The sequence below is a fragment of the Ranitomeya variabilis genome, chromosome 5 (genome assembly GCF_051348905.1).
Source record: "Ranitomeya variabilis isolate aRanVar5 chromosome 5, aRanVar5.hap1, whole genome shotgun sequence".
Taxonomy (NCBI): domain Eukaryota; kingdom Metazoa; phylum Chordata; class Amphibia; order Anura; family Dendrobatidae; genus Ranitomeya; species Ranitomeya variabilis.
The window spans coordinates 208,564,790-208,585,626 of NC_135236.1; the positions used below are offsets into that span (position 1 = coordinate 208,564,790).

The 20,837-nt window shown below is 42.8% G+C and overlaps 1 protein-coding gene across 1 annotated transcript in view; it reads right to left on the bottom strand.

The window, feature by feature from the left end:
- The window catches only part of MYO5C (myosin VC), a 425,456-nt gene that overhangs the window by 97,218 nt on the left and 307,401 nt on the right, over positions 1–20,837 (bottom strand). The window contains exons 26-29 of the mRNA XM_077263765.1: positions 15,993–16,086; positions 11,334–11,397; positions 7,732–7,812; positions 5,444–5,624 (exon numbers count right to left, since the gene is read on the bottom strand). Coding sequence (XP_077119880.1) covers positions 5,444–5,624; positions 7,732–7,812; positions 11,334–11,397; positions 15,993–16,086 — 420 coding nt within the window. The remainder of the gene's footprint in view (positions 1–5,443; positions 5,625–7,731; positions 7,813–11,333; positions 11,398–15,992; positions 16,087–20,837) is intronic.

The following is a 20,837-nucleotide window of genomic DNA, read 5'->3' on the forward strand; positions in this document are numbered from 1 at the left end:
TCCGGGGGGAGAACACCAGCCCCCTAGAGCTTCCAGCAAAGGTTAGGATATAGATTTGGAACAAGCTGGACAAAAATACAAAACCAAAACAAATAGCAAAAAGCAAAAGGCAGACTTAGCTGATCTAACTGGAACCAGGATCAGTAGACAAGAGCACAGCAGACTAGCTCTGATAACTACGTTGCCAGGCATAGAACTGAAGGTCCAGGGAGCTTATATAGCAACACCCCTAACTAACGACCCAGGTGCGGATAAAAGGAATGACAGAAAAACCAGAGTCAAAAAACTAGTAACCACTAGAGGGAGCAAAAAGCAAATTCACAACAGTACCCCCCCCTTAGTGAGGGGTCACCGAACCCTCACCACGACCACCAGGGCGATCAGGATGAGCGGCATGAAAGGCACGAACTAAATCGGCCGCATGAACATCAGAGGCGACCACCCAGGAATTATCCTCCTGACCATAGCCCTTCCACTTGACCAGGTACTGAAGCCTCCGCCTGGAGAGGCGAGAATCCAATATCTTCTCCACCACGTACTCCAACTCGCCCTCAACCAACACCGGAGCAGGAGGCTCAGCAGAAGGAACTACAGGCACAATGTACCGCCGCAACAAGGACCTATGAAATACATTGTGAATAGCAAACGACACAGGAAGATCCAGACGAAAAGATACAGGATTAAGGATTTCCAATATCTTGTAAGGCCCAATAAAACGAGGTTTAAATTTGGGAGAGGAGACCTTCATAGGAACAAAGCGGGAAGAAAGCCATACCAAATCCCCAACGCGTAGTCGGGGACCCACACCGCGGCGGCGGTTGGCAAAGCGCTGAGCCTTCTCCTGTGACAACTTCAAGTTGTCCACCACATGATTCCAGATCTGCTGCAACCTATCCACCACAGAATCCACCCCAGGACAGTCAGAAGGCTCCACATGACCCGAAGAAAAACGAGGATGGAAACCAGAGTTGCAGAAAAAAGGCGAAACCAAGGTGGCGGAACTAGCCCGATTATTAAGGGCAAACTCAGCCAACGGCAAGAATGTCACCCAATCGTCCTGATCAGCAGAGACAAAACACCTCAAATAAGCCTCCAAAGTCTGATTAGTTCGCTCCGTCTGTCCATTAGTCTGAGGATGGAAAGCAGACGAAAACGACAAATCAATGCCCATCCTACTACAAAAGGATCGCCAGAACCTGGAAACGAACTGGGATCCTCTGTCTTACTGTTGTGAATTTGCTTTTTGCTCCCTCTAGTGGTTACTAGTTTTTTGACTCTGGTTTTTCTGTCATTCCTTTTATCCGCACCTGGGTCGTTAGTTAGGGGTGTTGCTATATAAGCTCCCTGGACCTTCAGTTCTAGGCCTGGCAAACTGTTATGACCCCAATGGCGAGGGTCTCAGAGGAACGTGGAAGTCTGCAGAATACAAAAATCCAGCTCATAGGGCAGTGGTAACTGGGTTGACCATATATCTACTCCTAACGCCAACACCAGAAGTAGCCGGGGATCATTCCCACGTTGATTCTAGATGACACGCGCCAGCCGGAGAATCTAGCTACCCCTAGTAGAGGAAAACAAAGACCCTTCTTGCCCCCAGAGAAGGGGACCCCAAAGCTGGATAGAAGCCCCCCACAAATAACGACGGCGAGGCAAGAGGAAATGACAAACACAGAAATGAACCAGGTCCAGCACAGAGAGGCCCGCTTACCAATAGCAGAATAAAGAAAGGTAACTTATATGGTCAACAAAAACCCTATCAAAATCCATACTGGAAATTCAAGAACCCCCGAACCGTCTAACGGTCCGGGGGGAGAACACCAGCCCCCTAGAGCTTCCAGCAAAGGTTAGGATATAGATTTGGAACAAGCTGGACAAAAATACAAAACCAAAACAAATAGCAAAAAGCAAAAGGCAGACTTAGCTGATCTAACTGGAACCAGGATCAGTAGACAAGAGCACAGCAGACTAGCTCTGATAACTACGTTGCCAGGCATAGAACTGAAGGTCCAGGGAGCTTATATAGCAACACCCCTAACTAACGACCCAGGTGCGGATAAAAGGAATGACAGAAAAACCAGAGTCAAAAAACTAGTAACCACTAGAGGGAGCAAAAAGCAAATTCACAACAGTGAGAGAGGTAAAGAAGAACCCCAAGATCACTGTGGCTGAGCTCCAGAGATGTAGTAGAGAGATGGAAGAAAGTTCCACAAAGTCAACTATCAGTGCAGCTCTCCACCAGTCAGGCCTTTATGGCAGAGTGGCCTAACGAAAGCCACTCCTCAGTGCAAGACATATGAAAGTCCGCATAGAGTTTGCTAAAAAAAACACATGAAGGACTCACAGACTATTAGAAATAAGATTCTCTGGTCTGATGAGATGAAGATAGACCTATTTGGCGATAATTCTAAGCGGTATGTGTGGAGAAAACCAGGCACTGCTCGTCACCTGCCCAATACAATCCCAACAGCGAAACATGGTAGTGGCAGCATCATGCTACGGGGGTGTTTTTTAGGTGCAGGACAGGATGACTGGTTGCCATTGAAGGAAACATGAATGCGGCCAAGTACAGAGATATCCTGGATGAAAACCTCTTCCAGCGTGCTCTGGACCTCAGACTTGGCCGAAGGTTCACCTTCCAACAAGACAATGACCCTAAGAACACAGCTGAAATAACAAAGGAGTGGCTTCAGAACAACTCTGTGACCATTCTTGACTGGCCCAGCCAGAGCCCTGACCTAAACCCAATTGAGCATCTCCACCAACGTTCACCATCCAACCTGACGGAACTGAAGAGGATCTGCAAAGAAGAATGGCAGAGGATCCCCAAATCCAGGTGTTTAAAACTCGGTGCATCATTCCCAAGAAGACTTATGGCTGTACTAGCTCAAAAGGGTGTTTCTACTCAATACTGAGCAAAGGGTCTGAATACTTAATGACCATGTGATATTTCAATTTTTCTTTTTTAATAAATCTGCAAAAATTTCTACATTTCTGTTTTTTTCAGTCAAGATGGAATGCAGAATGTACATTAATGAAAAAAATTAACTTTTTTGAATTTACCAAATGGCTGCAATGAAACAAAGAGTGAAAAACTTAAAGGGGTCTGAATACTTTCCGTACCCACTGTACCATAACACTATGATATGCCATGATATAATGATATTGCACAGCAGAGCTCTGTGGTATTCATTTTGGGCACTGAGGCTGGGCTTTAACTCCTGTCTTGCAATGAAGCACCATCATTTTAAAAACATGGACGTCTCAGCAGTGAGACCTACTGTACACTGATTAAATTAGGAAATGATGAAATACAGTGGATAAAAAGTATACACACCGCTGTTAAAATACCAGAGTTTTTTTCATATAAAAAAAATCGTACCAATAAGAATTTTCAGAAATTTTTCTACCTTTAAAGTCACACATAATCTGTACAATTCAATAAAAAAATAAACTGAAATCTTTTCAAGTGGAAAAAGTAAAAAGTAGTAATGTAAGGTGGTTGCTTAAATATGCACACCTTTGAACTAATAGCTTATTGAAGTACCCCTTGCATTTATGACAGCTTTCAGTCTTTTTGGGTAGGACTCTATCAGCATGGCACATCTAGAATTGGCAATCTTGGCCAACTCTTTCTTGCAGTTTCACTCCTAATGTGGCAGATTGTGTGTACAGTGCCTTCTTCATATATAATCACAAATTTTCAATTGTATTCAGGACTGGCTCTGGCTGGGACATTCCAAAATCTTGATCTTCTGGAAAACCATTATTTTATTGATTTGGGGGTATGTATAGGGTTGTTGTCATACTGATAGGTGAAGTTCCTCTTCATTGTCTCTATAGTAGAGGCCTGAAAGTTTTGTTGAAAAATTGACAGATGTTTGAAATTGTTCTTAATTCCTTCCATTTTGACTAAAGCCCCAGTTCCAGCTGCCGAAAAAATCCTCAAAGTATAATGCTGCCTCCACCATGCTTCACTGAGGGATATTTAGGGGTAGTTCGTAAAGATGAGCTAATTTTTCCGAAAAACTATAGCCAAACAAATTCAGCACGAATATGGCACATTTAGTTTTGTGATCGGAAACATGAGCAAAATTTTATAAAAGCAGAAAAAAATCGGTAACTACTATGGGTCAATTGATGCCACTTTTCCTGCTGTCTACACCTAATTTTTGGAAATGTTTGGACTTCAAATTGGGTCGCCTTCATGCGTGTTGCCTGAATTTGGCAGGGATCTCAGAGCACCAAGCCTACACCTGTCACTCATCTACCTGTTACTGATCAATGTTTAAGTTATAAATGATGGTCCAAGCCTTGTCCCATGAATCCATGCTGCTCAATTATACTATTTGTACTCCTTATTAATTGATGCCACTTTTTCTGGTGTCTGCCCCTGTTTTGGCAGCTTTTTGGGCCCCCTGTAGGTGTTTTTTATGCGTTCAGTTTTGCGTCCCATTGAATTCAATTGGATTCGGATATGTTCAACTAACTGTTCGGCGAACCTCGGGACGCTCGCCAATCCGAACTGAACCTTGAAAGGTTTGCTCATCTCTAGTAGTTAGCTTTATATATTACCTACCTTTACTTAATTGTTAATCATATATCTTTATATCGCTTGTGCCTGATTTTGGCACCTAACAGAGTGTAACACAATATAGATATAATTCTATTTAAATTTGGAGTGAATACCTTATATTTTCTTGGTTTTGTTTGGTTTGTTTTTTCTTTTCCTTTGATATTTTTATTTACACTTATGCAACCACATTATTATGGTTTTGTGATATTTATTTTTCCACCTAAAATGATTTCAGTTTCTTTTTCAATTGAGATAGTACAGAATATGGATGGGTGACGTTAAAGGTAAAAACAAAATTCTCAAATAAGTATTTTTGGTATTATTTTTTATATGAAAAAACAGTCATATTAACCAACGAGCGCAGCTTTATTATATTCACTGAATCCTTATGTTCGGTATCTAAACATCAAATGTGTTTTTTAACTAACTGATTATTGCACAATTTTTTCCAAAAAATCAGATTAGAAAAGCAGATGTACAGCATTGTTAAAACTATTGTGTCATTTTATGTCAATGTCAAGACATGTAATTGATACCTGCTATTTTTAAACCATCATAAACCAATGATATCATACCTTCCTATAAAACTACTGAAAAATATGCCACCATAATTTTTTCACTAAATCTCTGCATATTGACACCTTTCCTTATTCAGCAACTTCAGAGGAACGATGAAACACACGTACTTTGGTGGTCACATTTAGGCAAAGTTTGCTTCTTCCTATAAATTTTATAACTTCTCAAATACAAACTCACCGAGTAATCTATAGTGAAGAAATGCCGGGGCATGACCTGTCTAGTTAAAGTCAACAATAGTTACATCATCAGACTACCGCACACAAAGCCTTTGCATAATTATTGGTCTCTTACCTTATTCTCGGAAGTCAACCTTGTAATTTCTTGTCTGAGGATGTCATTTGTTTCTCTCTCTTCCTTCACTGATCTTTGTACATTTCTGATGTCATCACTGAAATGATCTACTTTGAAATTTAGCACCTCAATTTCTTTTTCATAAGCTTCCTTCTGGGTCTGAAAGTGGGTTTCTAGTATTCTATATAAAAAAAAACAGCAATGTATTGGCGGGGTTTCAGCAGGGCAAGGAAAATGTTAAAACATAAGTTTTAATAGTTACTCTAAGGCTACTTTCACACTAGCGTCGTGCACTGCACGTCGTAATGCGTCGCTGTGGAGAAAAAACGCATCCTGCAAAGTTGTCTGCAGGATGCATCTTTTTCCCATAGACTAACATTACCGACGCATTGCGACGCAGTGCCACACGTTGCAACCGTCGTGCAACGGTTGCGTCGTGTTTTGGCGCACCGCCGCCACAAAAAACGTTACATGAAACGTTTTTTTGTGCGTCGGGACCGCCATTTTCGACCGCGCATGCACGGCCGAAACTCCGACCCCTCCTCCCCAGACCTTACAATGAAGCAGCGGAAGCGTCTTAAGACTGCTTCCGCTGCCAACGTCGGGCATTTTCTTCACAGTATGTGTCGGTACGTCGGGCCGACGCAGCGCAACGGCCCCGTACCGACGCTAGTGTGAAAGCAGCCTAACAGGTATGGCCAAAATGTAAATATGGACAGACAAAACAGTAACTACATAAAGTGCTAGTGCTCAAATTCACCAGTATTCATAATAAAAGATTGGTTTGGTCTTACCAGAATCGTTTCTCACTTCTCCTCTCGGTCATAAATTCACCATGTTGAGGTAAGAAGAAAGAGGGGGTTATGGCAGGGGGGGGGAGAAAAGAAAAGGTTGTTCTGATCCTTTAATACTCCATGTCGTGCCCCATTATTGCTCCTGCCCTAAGGCAGGCTTCAAACTAGCATTCGGCAGGGCTGCCTTCTTCCTCCGTGAAGCCCCGCCCAATGCCGCGCCACTTCCTTCAGCTCCGCCTACGTCTTATTGTGCTCTGCGTAGCCTATCTTTAATATTGAGTACGCAGGCCATGCGGATGTATGCAGATGCCTCTGCATGCGTCGTCTTGACGCTGTGCTGACCTCCATCAAACGCAACATGTTAGAATTTTGTTGCGGTTGGCGCAGCTTCAAAACAAGGCATGCGGAGGCATCCGCATACATCCGCATGGCCTTCGTACCCCATGTTAAAGATAGGGTACGCAGAACGCATGCAGACGTAGGCGGAGCTGAAGGAAGAGGTGCCGCATTGGGCGGGGCTTCATGGAGGAAGAAGGCAGCCGTCCGCAGCCCTGCCGAACGCTAGTGTGAAGCTAGCCTAACAAGGGCAGTACCCAAGTATTGATCTATTCAGAAATTACCCATAGTGGTTGTGTAGCCTCCCAACGCTTTTCCCCCTCCATTCGTGTGGTTCATCAGGGGGGTAATATGGACCTTAATTTTTGCAATAGCACTATACATTTACTGTTTTGTCTGTTTATATGTACATTTTGGGCATTAAACTTTTAGGGTAACTATTAATAGTTATGTTTTAACATTTTGCTTGCCCTGCTGAAACCTCATTGTATCTTTTTGGAAGGTTTTTTGTGATCAGTCACATCTACTGCATTTTTGTGAAATTTAGCAATGTATTGGAAAAATGACTGTATATATTGATACTGAGTTCTATCATTCCTTAAAGGGAACCTGTCAGCAGACTTGTGCTGCTTGAACTACAGGCAGCAGGAAACAGGGACACGCTTCTTGCTCAGAAACAGCTTGGTTTTACTCAGAAATGTTTACAGAAAATCAGGAACAGAGAAAATTGCAACAGGGCGGCTCCCTGCTGTTTTTTCTATGTCTGGATCTGGTTGATTGACATGTACCTCACTATTTGTGTATAAGTATATGAAAAATTGTAGGTAAAAACTGACAGACTAGCAAATAAATATATTTTTTTCTAACATACTTTTTGTTAAGCATACTGAATTCAATCTTAGCTTAGGAGATGACACTACAATAAATGGGTGACACTATCTGGGGTTCATGTTGAGCTAACCCTTAGTTGTTCGGAAAGACTGCACTAGTCTAAACAAATGAAAAGGAAGTCTTTTTTTCCTAAAAATGTATAGGAGGATTCTTTTGAATGTTTTCTGAGCGCTTTTTCAGAACAGACCAAACCTGCTGAGAAAAAATTATGGAGTACATATAAGTAAGACCATAGTTACCAGGAAGAAGTATTCCAAAATATCCTACCTAGTTGCTTTTTTTAAGCCTTCATAAGCAAACCAAAGTTCTCCGTCTTCATTTATGTTCCCCAAATCTTCTTGAGCAAGTCTAAAAGAAAGCATTTAAAGAAAGCTGATTTAATCAGAAATTGTAGTGAAAGTTCGATTTTAATGAGAATATTAACATAAAATTCTTCTACTATTAACCCCTTAATCCCATATGACGTACTATCCCGTCAAGGTGACCTGGGACTTAATTCCCAGGGACGGGATAGTACGTTATAGCGATCAGGGGAGCGCGGCCGAGTGTTAGCTGACTATTGAAGCTGACATCCGGACCGCCCCAGGCACATTAACCCCGACACACTGCGATCAAACATGATTGCAGTGTTCCGGGGGCATAGGGAAGCATCGTGCAGGGAGGGGGCTCCCTGCGGGCTTCTCTGAGACCCTCGGTACAAGGCGATGTGCTCACCTTGTACCGAGCGTCTCCTCCCTGCAGGCCCCGGATCCAAAATGGCCGCAGGGCTGCATCCGGGTCCTGCAGGGAGGTGGCTTACCAAGCACCTGCTCAGAGCAAGCGCTGGTAAGCCTGCAGCCCTGCATGTCAGATCGCTGATCTGACACAGTGCTGTGCAAAGTGTCAGAACAGCGATCTGACCTTATAACATGATGCCCCCTGGGGCAATGTTATAAAGTAAAAAAAAAAATATTCAGATGTGTAACAAAAAATAAAAAATTCCTAAATAAAGAAAAAAAAATATATTGTTCCCATACATTCCTTTATCTAAATAAAAAAAAACAAAATAATAAAAGTACACATATTTAGTATCGCCGCATCCGTAACAACCCGACCTATAAAATTGTCCCACTAGTTAACCCCTTCGGTGAACACCGTATAAGAAAAAAAAAAACGAGGCAAAAACGCTTTATTATCATACCGCCAAACAAAAAGTGGAATAACACGCGATCAAAAAGACGGATATAAATAACCATGGTACTGCTGAAAACGTCATCTTCTCCCACAAAAAACGAGCCGCCATACAGCATCATCAGTGAAAAAATAAAAAAGTTATAGTCCTCAGAATAAAGCGATGCAAAAATAATTATTTTTTTCTATAAAATAGTTTTTATCGTATAAAAGCGCCAAAACATAAAAAAATGATGTAAATGAGGTATCGCTGTAATCGTACTGACCCGAAGAATAAAACTGCTTTATCCATTTTACCAAACGCGGAACGGTATAAACGCCACCCCCCCAAAAGAAACTCATGAAATTCATGAAGAGCTGGTTTTTGGTCATACTGCCTCACGAAAATCGGAATAAAAAGCGATCAAAAAATGTCACGTGCCGCAAAATGGTACCAATAAAAACGTCAACTCGTCCCGCAAAAAAACAAGACCTCACATGACTCTGTGGACCAAAATATGGAAAAATTATAGCTCTCAAAATGTGGTAACGCAAAAAAATATTTTTTGCAATAAAAAGCGTCTTTTAGTGTGGTGTGTGACAGCTGCCAATCATAAAAATCCGCTAAAAAACCCACTATAAAAGTAAATCAAACCCCCCTTCATGACCCCTTTAGTTAGGGAAAAATAAAAAAAATTAAAAAAATGTATTTATTTCCATTTTCCCATTAGGGTTAGGGTTGGGGCTAGGGTTGGGGCTAGGGTTAGGGTTGGGGCTAGGGTTGGGGATATGGTTAGAGTTGGGTATACGGTTGGGGCTAGGGTTTGGATTACATTTACGGTTGGGATTAGGGTTAGGGGTGTGTCAGGGTTAGGGGTGTGGTTAAGGTTATGGTTGGGATTAGGGTTAGGGGTGTGTTGGAGTTAGGGGTGTGGTTAGGGTTGGGGTTAGGGTTGGGGTTAGGGGTGTGTTTGGGATTAGGGTTTCAGTTAGAATTGGGGGTTTCCACTGTTTAGGCATACCAGGGCTCTCCAAACGCGGCATGGCATCCGATCGCAATTCCAGCCAATTCTGCGTTGAAAAAGTAAAACAGTGCTCCTTCCCTTCCGAGCTCTGTCATGCACCCAAACAGTGGTTTACCCCCACACATGGGGTATCGGCGTACTCAGGACAAATTGCACAACGTTTGGGGTACAATTTCTACTGGTACTCTTTGGAAAATGAAAAATTGGGGGCGAAAAGTTCATTTTTGTGAAAAAATAATATTTTTTATTTTTACGGCCCTACATTATAAACTTCTGTGAAGCACTTGATGGGTCAAAGTGCTCACCACACATCTAGATAAGTTCCTTAGGGGGTCTACTTTCCAAAGTGGTGTCACTTGTGGGGGGTTTCAATGTTTAGTCACATCAGGGGTTCCCCAACGCAACATGGCATGCCATCTCAATTCCAGCCAATTTTGCATTGAAAAGTCAAACGGCATTTTTTCCCTTCCGAGCTCTGCCATGCACCCAAACAGTGGTTTACCCCCACATATGGGGTATTAGCGTACTCAGGACAAATTGCACAACAACGTTTGGGGTACAATTTCTTCTGCTACCCTTGGGAAAATTAAAAATTGAGGGCGAAAAATTCATTTTTGTGAAAAAATATTTTTTTATTTTTACGGCTCTACATTATAAACTTCTATGAAGCACTTGATGGGTCAAAGTGCTCACCACACATCTAGATAAGTTCCTTAGGGGGTCTACTTTCCAAAATGGTGTCACTTGTGAGGGGTTTCAAAGTTTAGACACATTAGTGACTCTCCAAACGCAACATGGTGTCCCATCTCAATTCCAGCCAATTTTGCATTGAAAAGTCAAATGGCGCTCCTTCCCTTCAGAGCTCTGCCATGCGCCCAAACAGTGGTTTACCCCCACATATGAGGTATCGGGGTACTCAGGACAAATTGTACAACAACTTTTGGGGTCCACTTTCTACTGTTACCCTTGGTAAAATAAAACAAATTGGAGCTGAAGTTGAAGCTGAAGTTTTTGTGAAAAAAAAATAAAATGTTCATTTTTTTTTAAATATCCCAAAAATTCCTGTGAAACACCTGAAGAGTTAATAAACTTCTTCAATGTGGTTTTGAGCACCTTGAGGGGTGCAGTTTTTAGAATGGTGTCACACTTGGTTATTTTCTATCATATAGACCCCTCAAAATGACTTCAAATGAGTAGTCCCTAAAAAAAATGGTGTTGTAAAAATGAGAAATTGCTGGTCAACTTTTAACCCTTATAACTCCCTAATAAAAAAAAAATTTGGTTTCCAAAATTGTGCTGATGTAAAGTAGACATGTGGGAAATGTTACTTATTAAGTATTTTGTGTGACATATCTCTGTGACTTAAGGGCATAAAAATTCAAAGTTGGAAAATTGCGACATTTTCAAGATTTTCGCCAAATTTCAGTTTTTTTCACAAATAAACGCAGGTAATATCAAAGAAATTTTACCACTATCATGAAGTACAATATGTCTCGAGAAAACAATGTCAGATCACCAGGATCCGTTGAAGTGTTCCAGAGTAATAACCTCATAAAGGAACAGTGGTCAGAAGTGTAAAAATTGGCCCGGTCATTAACGTGCAAACCACCCTCGGGGCATAAGGGGTTAAAGACCGAAAAATGCTCAGCTGCCAAGGAGTGGAACACCATATAAGCATGGTAAAAATGTTGTTACCTGCTTTTAATATCTTCCACTTCAAAGCTATCCAAAAGCTGTGTGGCCATTTCAGACATCTTCTCTATAAGAAAACATACGGTAGTTAAAAGACAGTGTACATACATAAATGGTTTTAAAAAGACCTGTACTATGTGCATGAATATCATATAATGCAATTCTATAGTAAAAAAAAAAAAGCTATTGGCTTTCATTTTTCTATTTTTCATATTATCAAAATATTTCTGCAAAAATGAACTACATGAGCAGTGAATTCAATTTATGGGTTGGGACTAGAAAAATATACCGTAGGTCCAATTTACAGGTCACATTTCTGTACGTGAATCACCTTGCACCCTTATCCACCCAGATCAGCAAATGCAATTACATAAACTGGACACAAAAAGAAGAATGACTTCTCTTTTTAATATACGGAGAAAGCTGCGGTCTGCGGGAAAAAGTACAACTCTGTAAAATTCAGCAGAACATCCTAAAGCTACTTTCACACTTGCAATCCGTCGTTTTGGGCAAAAAACAGATCCTGCAAATGTGCTTGCAGGATGCGTTTTTTGCCCATAGACTTGTATTAGCGACAGATCGCGACGGATGGCCACACGTCGCATCCGTCGTGCGACAGATCCGTCGTGTTTTGGCGGACCGTCGTCACAAAAAAAGTTCAATGTAAATTTTTTTGTCCGTCGAGTCCGCCATCTTCTATCGCGCCTGCGCTGCATCCTCCCCGGACTTCATAATGGGCAGCGGATGCATTGAAAAACTGCATCCGCTGCCTACGTCGTGCACAAATTTCACAACGTGCATCGGTACGTCGGCCCGACGCTTAGCAACGGACCCATACCGACGCAAGTGTGAAAGTAGCCTGAACTGACAGACTGAACACATTTTCTTCATTTCCAACCAAAGACAACCGCGTAAATTAAAGGGAACCTTTCAAGGGACTTATCATGTGGCAGGAATGCTTTATCAGACTCCTAATAACGTTTTTTATGCCCCCTTTACTATACCTCAATTTTGCTGCTGTGTGTAAAAATGATATTTAATCCAGATACCTGGACTAGTCCAGTATCGCTGTCACTTATCCCAGCTGTGTGCTGGTATCATGCCCAAAGATGCATGATTGACATCCCAGAATGTACATGGAGGAGGAGAACAGGTACTTCTTCTGGCACCTGTTGTGATACCAGTACAGTGCTTGGGTAAGTGACAGGAGTCCCAGACTGGTTCACGTACACATGTGCCAGGATTACACATTATTTTTACACCCTGTAATAGAGCTTAGGTATAAGAAGGAATCATTAAAATGGTTAATAGGTGGCTGATAAAGTGCTCCTTATACACTGCTCAAAAAAATAAAGGGAACACAAACAACAGAATATAACTCCAAGTAAATCAAACTTCTGTGAAATCAAACTGTCCACTTAGGAAGCAACACTGTTTGACAATCAATTTCACATGCTGTTGTGCAAATGGAATAGACAACAGATGGAAATTATCGGCAATTATCAAGACACACTCAATAAAGGAGTGGTTCTGAAGGTGGGGACCACAGACCACATCTCAGTACCAATGCTTTCTGGCTGATGTTTTGGTCACTTTTAAATGTTGGTTGTGCTTTCACACTCGTGCTAGCCTGAGACGGACTCTACAACCCACACAAGTGGTTTAGGTAGTGCAGCTCATCCAGGATGGCACATCAATGCGAGCTGTGGCAAGAAGGTTTGCTGTGTCTGTCAGCGTAGTTTCCAGAGGCTGGAGGCGCTACCAGGAGTCAGGCCAGTATACCAGGAGACGTGGAGGGGGCCATAGGAGGGCAACAACCCAGCAGCAGGAACGCTACCTCAGCCTTTGTGCAAGGAGGAACAGGAGGAGCACTGCCAGAGCCCTGCAAAATGAACTCCAGCAGGCCACAAATGTGCATGTGTCTGCACAAACGGTTAGAAACCAACTCCATGAGGATGGTCTGAGTGCACGATGTCCACAGATGGGGGTTGTGCTCACAGCCCAACACCGTGCAGGACGCTTGGCATTTAGCACAGAACACCAGGATTGGCAAATTCGCCACTGGCGCGCTGTGCTCTTCACAGATGAAAGCAGGTTCACACTGAGCACATGTGACAGATGTGACAGAGTCTGGAGACGCCATGGAGAGCGATCTGCTGCCTGCAACTTCCTTCAGCATGACCGGTTTGGCAGTGGGTCAGTAATGGTGTGGGGTGGCATTTCTTTGGAGGGCCGCACAGCCCTCCATATGCTCACCAGAGGTAGCCTGACTGCCATTAGGTACCGAGATGAGATCCTCAGACCCCTTGTGAGACCATATGCTGGTGCAGTTGGCCCTGGGTTCCTCCTAATGCAGGACAATGCCAGACCTCATGTGGCTGGAGTGTGTCAGCAGTTCCTGCAAGATGAAGGCATTGAAACTATGGACTGGCCCGCCCGTTCTCCAGACCTGAATCTGATTGAACACATCTGGGACATCATGTCTCGCACCATCCACCAACGTCACGTTGTACCACAGACTGTCCAGGAGTTGGCGGATGCTTTAGTCCAGGTCTGGGAGGAGAGCCCTCAGGAGACCATCCGCCGCTTCATCAGGAGCATGCCCAGGCGTTGTAGGGAGGTTATACAGGCACATGGAGGCCACACATACTGAGCATCATTTCCTTGTCTTGAGGCATTTCCACTGAAGTTGGATCAGCCTGTAACTTAATTTTCCACTTTGATTTTGAGCATCATTCCAACTCCAGACCTCTGTGGGATATTAGTTGTGACTTACGTTGATCACTATTAGGTTTTATTGTCCTAAACACATTCCACTATTTAATGAATAAAGATTTACAACTGGAATATTTCATTCAGTGATATCTAGGATGTGGGATTTTAGTGTTCCCTTTATTTTTTTTGAGCAGTCTATGTGTGTGTATATATATATATATATATATATATATATATATATATATATACACACATATACTGTATATTATATATACATGAAGCTCTGGCAAAAATTGAGGCTGTGTGCACACGTTGCAGATTTTTTGCATTTTTTCTGCGTTTTTTCGCTATAAAAACGTGAAAAAACGCATACATTATGCATCCCATCATTTAGAATGCATTACGCAATTTTTGTGCACATGATGCGGTTTTTTTCCGTGAAAAAAATGCATCGCAGTAAAAAACGCAGCATGTTCATTAATTTTGCGGATTTTTTGCAGATTTCCCACTATAATATTGAATTGGGAACCTCTGGAAAAATCCGCAAAAAAAACGCAGTAAAAACGCGGTAAAAACGCGAGAAAAACGCATGCGGATTTCTTGCAGAAAATCCTGAACGTGTGCACATAGCCTAAGAGACCACTGCAAAATTTTCAGTTTGTCTGATTTTTCCCTTTATAGGTATATTTTTGAGTAAAATGTAAATTGTTCTTTTATTCTATAAACTATTGACAACATGTCTCCGAAGTTCTGAGCGAATAGCTTCGGATAACTCCTTATCCGAATAGCTATAGCGCTTACCGAACAGCTGCATCAGGAACCCGGATACCTGGAGCGCTCCCGATAATCAGCTGTTCGTCGCTGCAGCTACATGTGTCACGGCTGTGTGACAGTCACAACACATGCATGGAGAGCCTGTTTGTTGGGTCTGAAACCTTGGTCAAAGTTATCTGAGCACACAAATCTCCATGGGTGCCCAATCTTTTGTATCGGCCCATTTCCCTTTTTCTAATTTTTAAAACGAAAAAAATTACAATATATTTTTTTTACCTAAAATACAAGGGAAATGTGTCATCTTTATCTTTAGGCCTTTTAGAGATCATTTCATGTTCAACTTGCTTAATTGTTCACAATAACAATCATTTTCACCAGGGGTGCTGAAAGTTTTGTACGCCATTGTACATTTACGGTAAATGGTTGTCAAATTCAGCTGTTTCCCTTCTAATGTGTACTACGGCTATAATGGCCATTGACTGCAGTTGGACTTCATGTGCATTATAGTTGCGCTGAATAGAATATTTCTCTCAAAGGCTGATTTAAAGGGGATGTCAACTACTGTGAAAGAACTGCTTGAACCCTAGAATGCGTAACCTGGGCCGCTTACTTAAAAGGCCTGGTTTATGAGAAAGTGTATATTTCAGACGTCATGTGCCTCATATCAAAAAACAATCTATACGCAGGTCACACAGCAGTGGCATTTTTGAAATATCAGTGCTTCTATTCTAGGCAGCTCATATAACATCTTCAACCTGCTTCACCGTTGATAATAACAGTAATTTTGACAAGGGGTGCTCAAACTTTTACATGCCATTGCATATTATGTCGGACTGTATGTCTATATATGTCTGACTATGTTTATTATCTATTACCTATCTCCATTTATTATATATCTCTATAGCATTCATTGCTGTCCAAAAAAAGCTAGAAAAAGGCAAGTGAAAAAAAGCATGTAAAAACAAGGCAAAAATGCCAGTTTTTTGCCGTTGTGTTTTTCTGCCAAGACATACAAAAATGACGGGAGCGGTTGCTGAACCCGTGTCGGCATCACCCCCTTGACTGAAACCCAAACACTGCCATGGGAGAATAAAGTTCACTGGCACCAATAGCGCTTTTTCTTGTTACAGGTTCCCTTTACCATACAATCAAGACATGAGAGAAGACACATACCTCGCATTTCATGTTTTTGCAACTGTGCTTGATTGTCGGTCTCCTTTATCTGGGTTTCAAGAACTTCAATTTGAGTTTGAAACTCTGGGATTTTCTGCACACAAAAAAAGAATAATATTATCAAATAATAATCAGCTATAATTCCTAAAGTTTAGCTCTTTAGGTTGTATGTACGAAGGGTATTATTTATTGAGTTCCGAGGCAGATTTGCATTTCAGAACGCTGGAAAAATTAGGAGAAACTTTGCAGAAACCTTGGTGGTTGATGTGACAAAGTTGCATCAAGTGATCACTGCAGCCATTCAGTGGCCACTGACAGGAAGCAGCCTTTACAATTCCATCAGAATGAAGGGTTGCAGCCAATTAGCAGCACTGACTGGCTGCAGTCATCACGTGACACAACTATGTCATATGACCTGCTGAGAATAGAAGCACTGATATTTCTACAATGCCGCTACTGTTTGAGCAGATTATTGATTGTTTTTATGATATGGGGCATTGAAGTGATTAGGCAGTTCTTGCTCAGTAGTGGACATCCAATTTAAGGCTGGCTTCCCATTTGCGTCTGGCGAGCGCAGTGTTTGATCCACATGCATCATGCGCACATATATTTAACATTGTGCACGCAGGGACATGCGTTTGCATGCATTCGCTTGTAGATGCGTACACATGCGTCGTTTGGCGGTCTGCGGCGGGCTCCGGCGAACTCAACATGTTGCATTTTTTTAGGTGTCAAATATGCGCTGCCATACGCATGTGGATGAGTGCGGATGGAATGCGTCAAAACAACGTATAACTGTCTATGGGAACACATTGGTACGCCAGGACGTGGGAACGCATTGGTACGCAAGGACATGCGTACGCTTGCGTTCGATATACATGCGTACTTCAGAATGAGCAGGTCCAGGAAATGATGTTACCACCTGCAAAATCCCTGATGTATAAAAGGGGTATGGAGAAAGGAAGTCCAGTACTCTCAAGCCTCTGGAAGCGATTGTTACTGCTTTGCTGCTCTGAAGACTCTGGATTTCAGTCAGGATGTGAGTATAGAAGCTAAGAAAATGTCAGTCTGTTTCTCTCACTGCAGTCTGTACTCACTTCTGCCTCTCTTGCAGCATTCCTCATCAAAGATTTCCTCCAGCAGACCATACCTCCCAGAGCGGAGAGGAGATTGATGAAGTGAGTACATTTGCTACTGACTGGTAAATATTGACTGTCAATATGACATATGTGGTAAAATCATGTATTTTCTTTAGAGAACAGTTCCAGTGCGGCAGAGCAGGAGCAGACTCAGGCCCAAGTTCAAGTTTAAAGACGGCGGGTAAATATTCTTGACTGTTTTTGCTTTATCTTTAGAACTATATTAATGTGTTTCTTTGATGTCTAGGTTCCACGTCGTGAAGCCACCATTAACAACGACCTCCTAATAACATTGGTGCAGGAGCGAGTTCCATTGTGGGACATGTGGGATCAGTGGCACTCGGACACTGTGGTCATTCGGCGGCTATAGGATGAAGTGGCCAGATTGCTGTTGGATGATTGTGACCATGCCACACAAGTCAGAAAGGATTTTTGTAAGTATTGCACTGTTGGCACTTTAAAATTTTTTATTTTCAACAGAACCTGGAGCAGTACCGCTGAACCTCGATCGTCCTCCATTGGAGCTGCCACTCATCGAACAGCCACCGAACAGTCCCAGTCATCCACCAGCGATGTAGCAAGTGGGCAGGCTTCACAGGCTGGCGAACAGGCAGCTGGTCCTTCAGGTTTTCCTCTGTCCCAGTCCTCTGCCACTGTTTTTTTTTTGCTCTTCTCGCCAGTGGCAGAAGGCCTGGAACAGGCCACTCATGCCCGAATTTGTTCACATAGGCTCGGTCTTCCAGAGTGGCCTAAAGGCCATTGGAGACAGACTGGAAAGTGGGTTCGCGCATGTGAACTCACTTTTCCAGTAAGTCAACCGACGCCTTTACCGCCTCAGAGACCGACACAACTTTTTTTTAATGCTATAGAGCAGGGCATGTCGGAAAACCTTACGCCTGATCTCCAGCTGAATGTGATGCAGGCCTGCCATGCTGCTTACAGCCAGGCTATGCAGCAGACTTGGTACTTCCAGCAGCCACATATGGCATTTCCGGCTGTTCCACCACTAACCAGGTTCACCATCATGCCGAGTCCTGCTGCACACCTGCCTCAAGCCACCACAATGCCGAGTCCTGCTGCACCCCTGTCTACCTCCACCACCATGCCAAGTCCTGCTGCACACCAGTCTACCTCTACTGTTATGACCTGGTGGATAGGAGCACCCGAAGTGACCTGATGGTTAAAACAGAAAACCTGGGACAAGCTGAGGGAGTGGTAACTCTACTAACCGCAATCCTTAATCCTATCACACACACTAGAAATAGCTGTGGAGCGTACCTAACTCTCCCTAGACGCCTCTTCACAGCCTAAGAGCTAACTACCCCTAAAGATAGAAATAGTAGCCTACCTTGCCTCAGAGAAATTCCCCAAAGTAAAGGTAGCCCCCCACAAATATTAACTGTGAGTTAAGAGGGAAGTGACAAACACAGGAATGAAACAGATTTTAGCAAAGGAGGCCGAATCTTCTCTAGAAAGACAGAGGATAGGAAAGGGAACTATGCGGTCAGTATAAAAAACTACAAAAACCACGCAGAGTGTGCAAAAAGACCTCCACACCGACTCACGGTGTGGAGGTGCAGCTCTGCACCCCCAGAGCTTCCAGCTAGCAAGGAAATATCATAATAGCAGGCTGGACTGAAACATAACATGTACTGAAAAATATATTCAAAAAACCAATGAACAGCAAATGACTAGCAAGGACTTAGCTTCTGCTGGAGTAGTCAGGTCATCTGAGAATTCCAAGAGAGATCTGAACCAGTACTGAGACATTGACAGCTGGCATGGACTAACGACCTGGGCAGAGTTAAATAGGGAAGCGAGCAGAAGCAATAAACGAGGGCAGCTGAGAAAGCCAAACTCAAAGATCAGCAGTTCCACTCAAAGCCACCAGAGGGTGTCCAAGAACAGAACTCACCAAAGTACCATTCACGACCACAGGAGGGAGCCCGAGAACGGAATTCACAACACTCCACCACCATGCCGAGTCCTGCTGTACACCAGTCTACCTCTACCACCATGCCGAGTCCTGCTGCGCACCAGTCTACCTCCACAACCATGCCGAGTCCTACTGCACACCAGCCTCAAGCCACCACTCCCACCCTCCCAAAGAGCCAATACCAGTTCAGCACAGTAAACCAAGAAGACTAGGACCAGCAAACGTACCCACAAAACTGTCCTACCACCTGCACCCTCACCTTCCAATGTGTCTCTGTTTTCAAATTTTTCTCTCCCTTCCAATGTGTCTCTCCCTTCTCACGCTTCCGCTCCTAATGTGTCTACTTCCATCCCTGACCTCCCAGACCCCACTCATTTTGTAGGCCCTTCCCCTGGAACCCCTTCACCATCCACACATGCTAGCCAATCATCCCAGCTCCACGCCCCCCATGTCCATCACATTTCACCCTCTGACATTTCCCAAAGCTAATTTTTTATTCCCCAAAGCTAATTTTTTATTGTTGAATACAATTTTGCTTTTGTTTGCACATTCACAGTGTGTTCTTTATCTCTGTATGTGCCATCGCCATACTCGTGCGCCGTCGCCGCAAAAACCCACTTATGTGTATTGTATTGTTGAGGGAACTTGGAACAGGTGTTTTACCACAGGTTTTTTATTATTTCAGTCAGCAAATATTACAGGAACATTTTAACATTACAGGTAAATTTAAATATTACAGTTAAAGAAGTTGTCCACTACTATAACCTTTTTTTTTTTTTTTTCATAAATCTTGCTATTATGTGCCACTGAAAACATCTACTGTGTTTATTTTAGCAATATTACCTTTTATCATGCTGTAGCAGCACATCTTTAGTGCTGGATTCAGCTCTCATGGGGTTAATCGACAACTTCCTTTCTCCTGAGTTATTGTGCTCTAATACTACAAGTTCCATGATGCATTGCACTGCTACTAAGCACGAACCTACCACACCCACTCCAAAACACACCCCAACCACTCCCTCCTCTCCCTCCTCTATCTTCAAAAAGATTTGTGATGTCATTTCTGTCCAACCTCCTCTTTTACATTTGTCCAACCCACACTCCATTACAGATAGATAGATAGATAGATAGATAGATAGATAGATAGATAGATAGATAGATAGATAGATAGATAGATAGATAGATAGAGATATATCTACGTCTATTTCCATAGATATGTCCATATCCATGTTTCTAAACCCCTTCACCCCTGGAGCTTTTTTCGTTTATCGCTCCCCTTCTATCCAGAGCCATAATTTTTCCATCAATATGGCCATGTGAGGGCTTATTTTTTGAAGGACAAGTTCTACTTTTGAATGACACCATTGTTTTAGCATGTCGTGTAACAGAAAATGTGAAAAAAATTCAAAGTGCAATGAAATGGCAAAAAAAGTGCAATCCCACACTAGTTTTTTGCTTGGCTTTTTTGCTAGGTTCACTAAATGCTAAGGCTGCGTGCACACGTTGCGGATTTGATTGCAGATCCGCAGGGTTTTTCGCAGTGTAGTGCACAACCAATGTAAGTCTATGGGAGCTACAAACTTGTTGTGCACATGCTGCGGAAAAAGCCGCACCGCAACGCAGCTTTTTTTTCTCGCAGCATGTCACTTCTTTTGTGCGGAACTGCAGCGTTTCTGCACCTTTAGGGTATGTTTCCACGGTCAGTAAACGCTGCTTGTTTGACGCTGCAGCGTCAAACAAGCAGCGTCCAGATGTTCCAGCATAGTGGAG